This window comes from Cygnus olor, chromosome 5 (assembly GCF_009769625.2).
Source record: "Cygnus olor isolate bCygOlo1 chromosome 5, bCygOlo1.pri.v2, whole genome shotgun sequence".
Classification (NCBI taxonomy): Eukaryota; Metazoa; Chordata; class Aves; order Anseriformes; family Anatidae; genus Cygnus; species Cygnus olor.
Window position 1 is genome coordinate 3,778,507 of NC_049173.1, and position 13,275 is coordinate 3,791,781.

Here is a 13,275-nt window from a genome sequence, read left to right on the forward strand (position 1 = left end):
TGGGGAGGGGAGGAGGGTAGGGGGAGAAAATGTTAATAGTTTTAAAACCTGGGGAATCCTGAAGATGGACGAAGGGTATAAAACCCAGTGGGTTTAGCATAAAGCCCTCAGGTAAATCTTCACCTTCTTTTCAAATGCATTTTTGGTGGGTTGCTTTGCAAACGCTTGGGCCAGGTTAGCAAGGTCGGCTCTATTCCCAGCGGCCGGGAGAAGCAGCTCTTAATCTCCAGGGACCCTCATCTCCCACGTGGCGCAGCCCCAGCACAGGGGGATCCACGGTACCTCGGCGAGAAATAGAAAGACTGAAATTTGCAAAGCCTTCTTAGGGGAAAAGGGAGGGGGGGGGGGAAGCAGGGACAGAGGGGAAGGAAAAGAGGAGATACAACCCCTGCTGCACTCCTGGCCAGCACAGCCTCAGCACCACCCTGAGAGGTGAGACACAAAATGCGTTTACCTTTAAAATAATGACTCATTTTATTTTTTTCTTTTAATATGTAGTTATAAATATATTTTGTCAAAATATATGATCATTATTGTCAAAAACATTTGCACATAAAGTCATAAATAAGGTCAAGGTGAACGTTTAGTTTAGAGAAGAGTCCAGCTATAGCAAGCAGTTCTGGGGTGGGATGGGAGGGAGAGAGAAGGGGAGGAGAGGGTGGCGGGGAAGGGGGGTCAGCGGCACCCGCACCCCTCCACCACCATCTCCTGGTAGTTTTTCAGGACCACCTTGTCATACTCATCCAGGTAGAGCATGGAGATGGCGCTCAGCTCCGTGGGCACGCAGCAGGCCTTGGGGATGCTGGAGTTCACGGAGTTGACCAGCGTCTGCACGATGGCGTGGTTCGTGGAGTTGAGGTGGTCGGCCAGAGGGAAGGGGCAGTCCCCGTGGCAGTAAAACGCCTGGTACCCCGGGGGCGCCACGATCCAGTCGTTCCAGCCCACGTCGCTGAAATCCACATAGAGGGCATGGCGGCGGCAGTTTTTTTGTTCTTGCGGGAACGCTGGTGCTTGGGGCTCCGGCGGGCTCTGCGGGTCAGCGCGTGGCCTCGCCCGTCGTGCCCAAAAGTGACCAGGAGCGGCCTGAGCTGAGCCCAGTCCCCGCGCCCTTGAGGTAAAGATCGGCTAATCCTGACGTGTTTGCCCTGATGAGTCTGTGCGTGGTGGAGGTGGGTCACCTCGATCACCAGCCCGTGGTTCGGCTGCTTGTCCTTGGTCCACCGGATCACGGCCGGGCTCACATCAAAGGTCTCCCAGCGCGTCACGTTGTGGTGCACCAGCCGCGTGTCCAACAGGCGCGTAATGGCCTGAGCGCGCTCCGACAGCGGCTTCATCACTTCGTAAATGTTTATCCGGTGGAAGCCCCTCTCCCACGCCGCGCTCGGCTCCTCCACCTGCTCCCGGTACAGCCGCAGCTCTGCTGAGGAGATCACCTCGTTTTCCGGCACGCTGCTGAGGTTGAAGACGAAGCGGATCCGGGGCGCCTCGCTGGGGCCCGGGACGGTCTCCAGGTGCTCTAGAGGGGAGCAGGGCAGGGGGGAAAACGGTACAAAAAAAAAGAAAACAAAACAAGAGCACGTTAGCCTCAGGGCACCCAGCCACAGCCCCCCAGCACAACCACAGCTCACATCCGTGCTTCACCTGCCCGGCAGCCGCTGGCACTGCTCCGCTCCCCCGCGCATCCCTCCCGGCCGGACCCGCAGCGGTCCCGGCGCCGCTCGCTCGCCTTCCGCACGCCTCTGCCCAGACGGGGTCTGCCCTCCCCGCCTCTCCCCTTCGCTTTCAGGGAGACTTTTCCCCTTTCACTTCCCCCCGCCCCGACTCCATCTCCAAAATCATCTCCTCGGAGAGGTGCTGTGCCAGGGAGCACAGAGGTGCCTTGTTACGGGGCGCAGGGGGCAGGGGGAGAAGGAGAAGCAAATTCCAGCGCAGTAATGATGCGGCTGGATTAATAATTCAGATTTACTTTGGAAAAGAAACATCCGCTAGGAAACATTTGGATCAGATTACAAGGGCCTATTGAATAAACCTTATAAACACACAGCTGTAAGTATTAAATTCGAGTAGGGGTTTTTTTGGAATTTTTTTTTTTCTTAAGAGCAAAACCAGGCAGCGATCACTTTGATAGTTCAAAAGAAACACACCAGGGGCGAGATCCCGCCCTCGCTTTACTCCCGCATCCGATCCAGAGCCATTAAATCCACGCGAGCCCGGGGAGCGACCCCGAGGTGGAGGGACCGAAGGAAACTCACTGTTGTCAGCAGAGGCAAGGGCACCTCAAAATATAGCCAAACTCGGGTTAAGCACAGGATGCTGGAAAAAAATACAGGGCAGCGTGCCTGTCAGCCACACGCACGGCAGGCTTGGGGGGGTGTTTTTAGAGCCGGGCACGTCCTGCTTCTAAACGCATTCGTGAGCTTCCAAACCCATGTGAACCCCGATCGCTACCAGGGCTGGGAATTTACCTCCTCCCATCACTGACCTTCATGGTGGAAACTCCTCACGGTGTTTGCCCGGCTGGTCGATCGCTCAGGGTACTGCAGGCTAATTTCCTGGAGGCTTTCCTCCTCTTCCCCGGACTGGAGCCGGTAGAGATCCAGCATGTAACTAGGAATGACGGCTGACTTGCTGGGCTGAGGCCGCCTTCGCAGCCCAAACATCTGCAGCAGAGTTGTTTCGAAACCCCGCAAGAGTTCATGGCTTTGGGCAGAGCGGCGTCCGGATCCGGCTTGTCCCTGAAGCTCTGCGACTTTCTTCCTGCCGGTCTCGGGTATCAGGCTAGCATGGTTGGTACCTCCTAGCAGGACTTGGCATAGTAGGATGACCATCAGCATTCGGTTACCAGGAATCATGGTGTCTCTGGGGTGTAAAACACGCAACAACAAACAACAAGGAAAGTCAGGATGAAAAGCGAGCCCCCCCCCCCCCACCTCCTCCTCTTCCGAAGAAAACTTGAAAAAGAAAAAAAAAAGCCACGGTAAAAGGGAAGAAGCCCCCGGCGGGCAGGGGCTGGGGGCTCCGAGGCGCATCGCGGGGCCGGCCCGGGGCTGCGGCGCCCGGCGGGGAAGGGGCGCGGGGCCGCCGGTTCGAGTCCCGCCGCCGGACGCTGTGGGTGGGGGGGGGAGACGAAGAAAAAGTTTAAAATTAACTAAAAAAAAAAAAAAAAAAAAAAGCTTTAAAAAAAAAAAAAGCCACTGCGAGGAAGAAGAGGGCTGTACTCACTGACAGCAAACAAGGCATATCAGCACAGTCCATGATTCTGGAGAGCCAGCCCGGCCCCAGCGCGCCGAAAGCCCCGGGGCAGCGGCTGCCGAGCGCCTCCCGCGATCGCCGCCCGGGCGCAGTGCGGCCGCCGCCGCCGCCGGCCCCGGTTTTCTCCCGGCCCCGCAGTCACGTGGAGCCTCGCACACCCCCCCTCTGGCCCGGCCCGGCACGGCCCGGCCCGGCCCGGCCCTGCCCGCCGCCCCCGGCCCGCCCCCGGCCGGCCCGGCCCGGCCCCGCGGGGGACGGCCCCGGCCCGCCCCGCCGCCAGGCTCCGGGCTGGGGCTGAGGGGGCGGCCCGGGGTTGGGGGGGCAGCGCCGAGCCCCCCGGCACCGCCACGGGGTGAGGGGAGAGCCCCGGCCCCGCTCAGGTGCCCGCAGACCCCGCCTGGCACCGGGGGTCCCCGCCCGGGGGTGGCCGCTGGGGGGGCGGCATGGAGGGAGCCCCCCGGGGGCTGGTTTGGGAAGGGGGTTTTGGGTGTGGGGAAGGGGGCTCGGGTTTGGGAACAGGAGCTCGGGAAGTGGCTCTGCCTTCAGGAGAGGGGAGCTTGGAGCTGCTTGGAGAAGGGGCTGGAGGGAGAGCCCCGTGTCCCCCCCCCCTTCTTGCACCCTTTGGGCACAGCGAGGCTCCCCTGGGGACACGCGGGGCTGCAGCCCGCCGGCAGGCCCACAGATTATCCCTGCCTTCGGTCCCCACCTGCCCTCTGGATTTTCTCTCCCTTCTCTTCCCTGTTCCCCCCCGGGCAGCAAGAATGAGGCTGGCTGCACACTTCCCACCAGGCCACGTTCCTTGACCCCACAAGGACACGAGGCAGGCACCTTCTCAAGCCAGCACGGGCTGCACGTGGCCACGGAGGGCTACCAACAGGCTCACCTGGAGGAAGGATGCTCCTGTCGCACAGCTCAACTCCAGCATTACCAAAGATTGCTTCGCAGAGCCAGATTTTGGGTTAAGAGTGTAAGCCAGGCGTCCCAGGGCTCAAGGTTGTTCCCTGATGGGGTCTGGGGACAGAGGGGTCTGTCACACATCAACTGGGCACGCTGTGAGCAAGGCATGGAGGAGGCAGCTCCTGGGAGAGGACAGGATGCTACAAAATGACAAGAGGCAGAGTGAAACAACCCTGTGATAAAGAAGGGAGAGCTCTGCCAGGGTGTTAAAATACCATTCCTTTGCCTTGCTGAGGTATCCCTCTGGGTTGGACAAGGTATCATCCACAGAGGGAAAGGTTAGTAAAATCGTAAGACCAAAAGATACGGTCAGAGGGTTGGCCATGGGGACTCCGCAGTTCATAGATGAACCACAACCAAGAGCCAGCTGAGAAATGATGAGTGGAAAGCAGCAGAGTCCCACAAACCACCAGGCCGCCGTGCCCAAGCACAGAGCGAGAGCGGGGCAGCGCGCGTCAGCTTCCTCACAGCCCTGAGGCACTGCCCCAAAGCTCACACAGCCAGCAGATAGGACTTCCTTTAATATTTCACTTTTTTTTTTTTTTTTTTAGCTCAGACCTGACCCGTGCATTACAAAAGCGCAGGGATGTCACTGAGAGGACACACGCAGATAAAAGGCAGTGCTGACACTGTAGTATCTCTGAGTTATTCCTATACCACTCCGAGTTTAAAAGAAACATCTGTTAGCAAGGTATTTGGACTATGAATCCATCAAAATTTGTGAAATATTGCTATCACCATTTCAAATGTATCACACTGTGTGTTATTCTTAACAAGGGAAAACAATTTTTGGAGTAGCTGCTGTGCAACTTTTTAAAGTCGAATAACATTTTCATTGAAAATATTCCAGTCTAAAAGCAAAGTTTACGCAAGGGCCTGTACAACACTGCTCTTAAAACAGACCTCTGGATATGGAAAAGCAACTCGCTGCCTCTTTGTGGGAGCAGCAGCAAGATGTTACTCTCCTCGCCTGAAGACCTCAGTCAGATTTTGGTAGGATCAGACAGCGGCTGCGTTGGAAATGTTTGTCGCTGAGGAATTCAGTCCCACAGCATCCAGTGCCTCCTCTAGGAAGCCGTCCCGTTAAAGCGAGATCCAAAAAGTTACTTATGTAATGCTGGTTAACCATGCCTCTGTGCAAGGAGGTGGCCAGCTGGGGACAGAAAGCCAGTGGAGAGCGATGTGGTTTAGGCTCTTGTAGGAGGCAACAGCGTATTTGAGTAGCTTATTGGTTACTAAGAAGTGTTAGTCATGGGGAAAGCTGTAGTATTTATTCCGTAAAATGTAAATACATAACCCAAACCACAACGGAATAACCATGGATGGAAATAGTGTAGCATTTACTGAAGGAGCTGAAATGCATTTCTACAGAAGCTGTATTTCCTTAGCCCCATAGAGAGTAATTTACCTTGAACGTAGCTTCTGCTCAAGCCCATGGAGTTACACATAGGCTGAATTCGGTCCAGGCACGCTAAATAACTGAGTGTGTTATATATTCCAACCAAAAAAGTCAATGCCAAAATGGAGCTAAAAATACAAATGTGGAAGGTTTGAAAAGCAAACACTGCTTAATTCAGTGGTAGATACAACCTTGTATGTTTTAAAGATCCAGCAAATCAAAAATAGAGAAGGTTACGTCTATGCTCTGTGCAAGGCACACCTCACCCAGCATCACATCTAGCGTGGGCGAGGGGGCACTGCTGAGGTTCTCGCCTGTGATCAGTCCCAGCTGTGCTCAGGGCTCTGCAGCCAGGTTTCTCCCTCGTTGATCTCCGCGAAAAACCTTCCAGGGGCTTCTGCACCTGGACAGCAAGGCTGCTGGCCTCCTCTGGAAGCTGGGCACCAGGTCACTGGGGATGTCACCCTGCAAAGAATGGCCAGACAAGAAGGTGATTCATGCACGTACAGCCCATGACTGTGAGTGAAGTCTTACTTTGTCGGTGGCAGCAAGAAGCCCAGGAGCTGGCAGGTCTCCTGGAGCCCGGGTGCCCAGCTCTGCTTGCGGTGGTCGCTAGCTGAGGGGCAATTAGTGTTCTCTTCTTTCAACGCAGTCATCATGGATTTGCCCAGACGCGTTCCTGATAAAATCCCGGCCACTAAAAATTGCCCCGTTTCCAGGTTTCTTGTGCTCAAGACTTACCAGCGGGCACTGCAGGTCGACGTTCAGCACCTCTAGAAATTAGGCCGGCTCTGTTTACAAGGCAAACTTCTCCCCTAATGGCAGCATTTCAGGAGATGCCTCTGGACTTGGGCAGAGTGAAACCTTCCCAAACCAGTTCTTGTATTCTGTGTTATTTTTAGAGCAGCTGCACCTTTTGGGCTCCAAAGTTTGCAAACAACCTGCCTTGGGAAAAAAACTTGTCTCACCAGATTTGTGCTTGAGCAGAAACAAGCCTAAAACCATAAATAAATAAATAAAGTCATATGTCAGAGACGTTTTAATGACATGAATTACAGGAGGAGATGCCCATAAGTGTGCTAATATCAGTTCCCTCCTACCCTTTCCTTTCAACCACCTAAGCTTGTCAATTAAAACAAAGGGAACCGAACAAACAACTCCAAGGGATTGCATTTTCCAAAGTAGCTCTTCACTAAAGAGCCAGACTCCAGCCGGTGAAAACAAGTGCTGCTGCTTGAATGGCGAAAGGAACATTTCTTACAGCCACACCGAGATTTTTAGGATTTCTCTGAATGCTCCAGAGCCGGCCTGTTCTACCAGTGTTTGCTACTTTCTCTTGAAAAAAGAAATTCTTACCTCTCCTGAAATACAGGACTGGGCCCAGCCTGGAGTTTCCTTCGTCTTTACATTTAAGTGTCTCTCCTGAGGTCAGGATCACATCTAGAACTGCTCCTGAGCTAACAAGAGAATCATGTTTAGGACTGCTGTGTTATTCCAAACAGTTTTGTTGTTTTTACAAATAAATATAAAAACACTGTGTGGGGATATTAATAAGTATATAAAGTATAAAAGTATATAAGTATAAAAATATATAAAGGCAGTCTTTGGTAATCAGATACACAGCAGCTGAAACTTGTATACTTCTTTCTAAGTTTTAAGGATTAATTTTATTGTTTTGCAAAAGCCATGAGAAAGTTGACTGTCCCACGCAGGGAGAACGATTCCTGGTTTCACTTGACTTGTTCACTCTGCCACTTTTGGAAGATCCCCAAGACTGAGCAAGCCCAGAAACTTCACGCCTCGCTTTCCATACATACATCGTCCGTCTGCTCCAGTGAGAGTGTAAGGCCTCTGCAGCTAAATATTGTCCCTTATGAGATGCTTGTGTAGTGCATCAAAACTAGGAAGCCTCAGTCTTGTGGAAGTGCTTCAGCAATATAATTCATAAAATAAAGCTAAAGCCATTTTAATGGTCTGTTATTAAAATTCTCCTGATCTGTGCTACGAACGCCTCTTTAAACCATCTGTCGTAAAATCATTTATACATTGACTGGTTTCCTTGGTCAATGTTACTAGCAGAATATTCATATTCTCATGCAGGTTCTGGAAAGAAATGTTGCTTTTAGCACACTTTTGCTCCCCGCTCTATCAAAGTCTCATCCCTGAGAAGCAAGAAGGACCTCCAAAGGATGAGAAATGCATCCTTCCTGTTCAGAAATTGTAGCTGGTCCTAATAAAGACCGTCGCCCTCCTAACGAACACCATAAGGCCATATGGATATCTAAGATAAGCAGGTTCATTGCAGCTCTGTTGAGTCATGAATACTTTTGGAGAACACCACAAGTGCTGGCAGCTCCCTCAGAGTACATACCACTTCAGTGTGTCTCCAGCACCGATATGTGGCTTTGTCTGACTTCAGCTGTGACTCTGATATTTCAAATGCTTTGCTCTTCCTCGCTGTCTAGCAACACTGCCAAATCTACCACACCGCACAACCACATGGCACCTCTGGGGTGCTGACATCTGTCTTTGTCCTTTAATTGTATCTCGAGATCTGCTATCATCAGAAGCTTTAATGATTGCAAACACTAGCGCAAGGCATAAATAAGCAGAGCAGGACAACTGCTGCAAAAATAGTTGTAAGAGAACACACTGGAATTTGCTAAGTGAGTTTGTTCTGAGCCTGTTCACATCTGCTCTATTTGATTTTCAGCAATAGCAAAGGAGTTTAGGGGTAACCACTATCACGAGTGCTCAGAAGTGTCAGCACATCTCTGAATTTCATATTCATTAATGTGAGCATCCTCCCCCGAAAACGGAGGAGGAATCCTGTTAGGGATTCCCATCTGATCCCAGGTGGGAGACATGACTTGTGGCTTCCATCTCCAGCAATAAGAAACTGTTAGGGCTCCTTTGTACCAGATGCCTGGTGACCAAGCGCACGCTCACAAGCATTCAACAGGCCAAGGATCATTCTTGGAAAGTACTCACCAAACAACCTTACACAGTAAATGTATAAGCATGAGCTTCCCCCAGATAGGTGATGAGAAAGAGATCACTGCAGAGGGAAGTGCTGCTTCCCCACAAACCTTTATACAAGGCTGCAGGTTGTATGGGCTTGGTAGGTCAAGTTGCTGTCCTAGTTCCAACAAAGTGCCCTGTGTGCTTTTGTAACCATATGTGTGTATATAAAGGTGCACACACAGATGCAGGGACACACACATATCCATCACACTTGGCTAAAACATACCCAGTGCAGCAGGATCTTGACCGAGGACCTCAATGGCTTATCCTAGTACAAAACAATCCATGTCAGTGCAGCACCTTTGTCAGGGCAACCCAGTTCACTGCAAATATCCTACAGGTTTACTCCCTGTGAAAGGGGTAATGCCCTGTATAGTAGAAGGAAGGAGCTAGAAGAACCCACGGTCCTTCCTGACGAACCTTTTAGCAGGACATCACTACAGTGTGGCAAGGCTGTTTTATTATTGATAAAGTGAGCCAAGGAGTGAGGTGATCTCTGGGTTTATTTTCAAGGTAGAGACATTCTTACTTACTGTTACCTGCTCTGCTCTGCTCTGGGGCAACAAAAGACACTTGTAAGAAGCACCAAAGCCCACCATACCCTTTTCCTAAGCAACTGTTGCCCAAAAGCACCTGAAAAGGAGCACAGCTTGTGTCAACAGCAGCAAAACATAATTTCATTTTTGGTGTTTTCCTCCATGGGCAATTACCCGTTTTCCCCTTCACTGCTTCCATCATACACAGACACTGACTCAGCAGCCTAAAGCAGGCCTTTAGCTCCCTGGGAAGTTCAAAGGTTCGGAGCAGTGCTGCAAGTACTGGGATGCCTAGAGGAAGGCTGGCCTTATGATGAAGAAGTTGATTTGGACTTCAGAAGGTCTAGGTTCAGCTTTGTGTTCCTATGACACTGTCTGAGCCACCAGGAAGCTACTTTAGCCAAGTGGCTAAGCATATGCTTAACAGCAAAGAGTAATTAAAAAAAAATGAGGAAAGGAGAACGTTAGAATTAAAGGCATGTCAGAGTCTCCCTTCTGGAAGAACAAGAGCACTTTGAACCATTCTCAGAAATAAAGCAAAACCAAACATCAGTTCTAAACAGGTCATCAAACTCCAGCCCAGCAAAGAGAAGTCTTTCAATCTATTTTGGTTGGACTCCAACCCCTGGGACCATACTGGGAGAGCAACGAGACCCACGGATGTTGTATGATCTTTCATTTTACAGCACGTGAAATAAAAGTGGTGTTGCTGCGAGGGCAAACACTGCCCCATACATCTAGTGCATCACCATGGAGGGACATCCTCACATCTCAACAGGAGTAGAAAGTGCTGGGCTGATTCTCCCTTGCGTCGCTCTGGCTTGAGAAGAAGAGCAGAAGAGAAACATTGCTGGGAGATAGAAGCAAAATCTTCCCCATAAGAAAGAAGCAAAAGTGAATATGCCTGGAAACTAGGAATTAAACACATTGTAGTCAGAGGTGGGTTTCCAGCATTTTCCAGAAATAGTCATCAGGGCTTTAGATTACTGGCTGGCAGCCACACGGCCCCTGAACTGAAGAGAGGCCAATTTCTTGACCTGCCGGCTTCAATGCAAAGACAGTCTGTGCTCTCTGATACCTTATCCAAACGACGTGGGCAAACCAGCGCTGTACGTGTGTACCGTGCGTGTCTAATCCCACAGGCAAACTAGGCTTTCTGTTAAAGGCCATTTGCAGGATCTACTGATTTTATTTTTAAAATACCAGTGACCAAACAGAGTATGGAGAAATAAAACTGAAGAACTGGGTCATAAAAAAAAAAGGGAGAAGAGGGACTTCTAGTAGAATTACCTAAATTCATTTGAAGAAGGAAGAAGAGAAACTGCAGAAAGGCAGCACATCTGAGGACATCCCATGCTTCACTCTCTCTTGTGTATGACGGGACCTTGGGTGCACGGGGTGCTCACCCACTTGGGCAGAAGGGTTTGCAACGTCAGACCCCTGAGGATAAGCAGGAAGACAGAACAGGAGAGAAAAGCGATATGGGAAAGAAGTGAAAACCAAGAAGGCAAATTCAGTCTGGGCAGAGGGCCAAGGCACGGCCAAGTGCAATTCTAGAAAACGGGACCGAAGCCAAAGGCACCAAGGTGTCACAACAGGCAGCGCGGCTCTGCAAAGACGATCCAGAATGGCACAGCCGGCAGGTGCACAGCATCACCCAGCCACGAAGAGATATGGGCTTAAAACTTGGCGTTTGAGCATAGGGCTCAAGACGAAGGGTATAAAACGTCGATTTCTATCTGTGTCGCAACCACAGTTAGGGTAACACTGGTGTTTCAGTCTGCCCCCTGGGCAGGCTGGTGTTGCACTTTGAGGCACAGAAAGGAAAACAGCCCCGTTGCAGCAGTTTCCCCAAGGACCTCTTTGTTCCCCTGGTTGCGCCCTACATTCCTGCTTGTTCCATCTCTGCCCTCTGACTCTGCTGCCTTTTCCCACCCTCTGTACACACACTCGATACGGTAACAAGCCTAGAATTAGGTATTGTATGCAAATGACACCGCACCCCAATTCAAAGAAATATAGCAAAGAGCAAATGTGTGATGCTATTTATAGAAGTCATACAGCCTATAAACACTCCTCACAAAGAGCCAGCATTGAGCTAACAGCATGGCTGCCAAAAACAGCCATCTACCCTTTCTCTAGTGGCCCTCAGCAAGTCATTTTCCCTCCCATCTCTCTTTCCCCATGCAGCAGTTAGGTGCAGAGGCAAGGCAGGGCAGGAAATCTTGCTGCCTGTCCACTTCAGACCAAGCTAAGCATGTGAAGGACAGAGGTAGGGCTGCGCAGGTTTGGGACTTGAGGGACTGCAAGGAGAAAATCAAGTGGATTAAGACACATAATTGGAAAGCGGAGCATAAAATGAGAAGGCAAAGAGGACTTAGAGCCACTGAGTACCGACTTGGGTCAGGGATAGTGGATCCAAACCCTGACCCAAAGCACAAAACCACAACAACTCCTTTTTCAGAGGCTCCCCTGGAAGCCACCAAGAGCCCAAGACGAGACCACCACAGAGGAGGAACCATGAAAGGGATGGCACAACTAGATCACTTCCATTGTGTTTTCTGATAGGTAGGCCTACTCAAAGCAGGTGTCTGAATGTATTTACAGTGCTGAGAATGGCTACACCTGGAGGCAACACCACAGTCACCAGAAAATTGGAGACCTAACTGGTCTGTCTGTGCCTGCAGGAGCACAGCTCTGCTCTTTCAGAGGTAGCTCCCCATCCACTCTCAACCTCTTTTAGGATATAAAGAATTTACTATAGTAGCATCATCCATTCCCTTTCCACACAGGATCACCCTGCCCTGTTGGTCAAAAACTCACCCAAAATAGCAAAACTCCAAGTCCAGTCTGCAAACAAACCAAACCAAAACAAAACATAACAAAACAAACCACCACAGGTAATGGGCAAAACTATGAAAGCATTTTTTAACAAAAATAAATAAATAAAAGCAGGGCTTTGGTTTCTATTCTGTTGCTGGACACATGTAAATGCTGCATTTGTTAATTTCTGACTCTTCCCAGCTACAGAAGTCCCAAAGGACTTTGTCTCCGCAGGGTGAGCAGCTCCATGTCTCCCATGGCAGAGGGCACACATGGTGATCTGGCTCACGTTACTGAGAAGGATCAGATGATAGGTGAAGATCCATGATGCCGAGCAGCAGGTGCAGCTGGTCAGCAGCTCACAGGTCAAAGCCTTTTCCTTCTGTCTGAAAATCCTCCTGCACCTTTTGTTTCTGAATTAAGTAGAGGCTCTTCCTTCTCCAAAGACTCTTGTTGCTGCCAAGCTTTATGCATTTACACATCTCTGCATGGACGTGATTTTAGCACAGGGCATCGGCACCGTACGTTTCAGCTCGCATACACTTGTTATAACCAAATGTTTTGTAAAATTGTTCATTTTACTGTGCCATGAGAGATGAGTAACCCAGCAAAAACTCTGCCTCAGAGCCCTGAGTCTTAGGAAATGCAGATTGTCACCCTTTGCTGCCTTTGTATGCTGTTAGATTTTCTCCAAGTAATTTTATGCTACTCAGACACCTAATGACCTAAGTGGTCCCAGGAAAGGGGAATTGGCTTCCTCTTGAAAAGCCTGGTGTTTATCTGTAATTTAGCTTACCTGACTTGTTTAAAGTGTTATCAGAATGCACCCACCTACTTTCTTTTATTCATTTTCACTTGATATCCAAGATTTGCTTGAATTGAGAATGTCTAAAGCCTCAGGCATGATCCTGGGTGTTCTCAAGTCTTAAATGCCACTGCTTAAAGAGTTAAAGATCTAGATGGCTGCACTAAGAGGATGATAAACTAATCACTCAGTCACTGCTGGTGAGCCTGGTGTCATTTACTGAAACATGGAATGCATTTAACAATGTAAGAGAAACTCCATGCAGTGCAAAAGCCAAAGATGATCGTTAGATTGTCAAGGTTTACTTTGGAGAAAGTCCTCAGTCTAATTACCTACGTTTAAGCAACAGAAGTATTTTTCCACTCATTGAAGAAGTTAGCATTTCCTTTCAAGCCAATGTGATTTTTCTAATGTGACTAAGGACCGCAGATTCTGTTCAGAGGACTACAGAAATTTAAGACAGGGACTGGGCTTCTCAC

General features: G+C 50.1%; 1 protein-coding gene and 1 long non-coding RNA gene across 8 annotated transcripts in view; both read right to left on the minus strand.

Annotated features, from left to right (window-relative positions):
• Window positions 1-454: 454 nt before the first annotated feature.
• On the minus strand, window positions 455-3,377 carry BMP4 (bone morphogenetic protein 4). The gene is given in 4 exon segments (XM_040557281.1): window positions 455-986; window positions 989-1,516; window positions 2,483-2,859; window positions 3,223-3,377. Coding segments are annotated over 3 exon segments (1,209 nt in total). The 5' UTR covers window positions 2,853-2,859; window positions 3,223-3,377; the 3' UTR covers window positions 455-675.
• Window positions 3,378-3,857: 480 nt separating this feature from the next.
• Window positions 3,858-13,275, minus strand: part of LOC121070318 — a 32,319-nt gene continuing 22,901 nt past the window's right edge. For 4 of the 7 annotated variants that reach the window (XR_005820012.1, XR_005820013.1, XR_005820007.1 and 1 more), the window contains exons 10-12: window positions 10,459-10,608; window positions 6,965-7,065; window positions 3,858-6,603 (exon numbers count right to left, since the gene is read on the minus strand). This is a non-coding gene — a long non-coding RNA (uncharacterized LOC121070318). The remainder of the gene's footprint in view (window positions 6,604-6,964; window positions 7,066-10,458; window positions 10,609-13,275) is intronic. The other 3 variants (XR_005820008.1, XR_005820009.1, XR_005820011.1) reach the window with 3 other exon arrangements.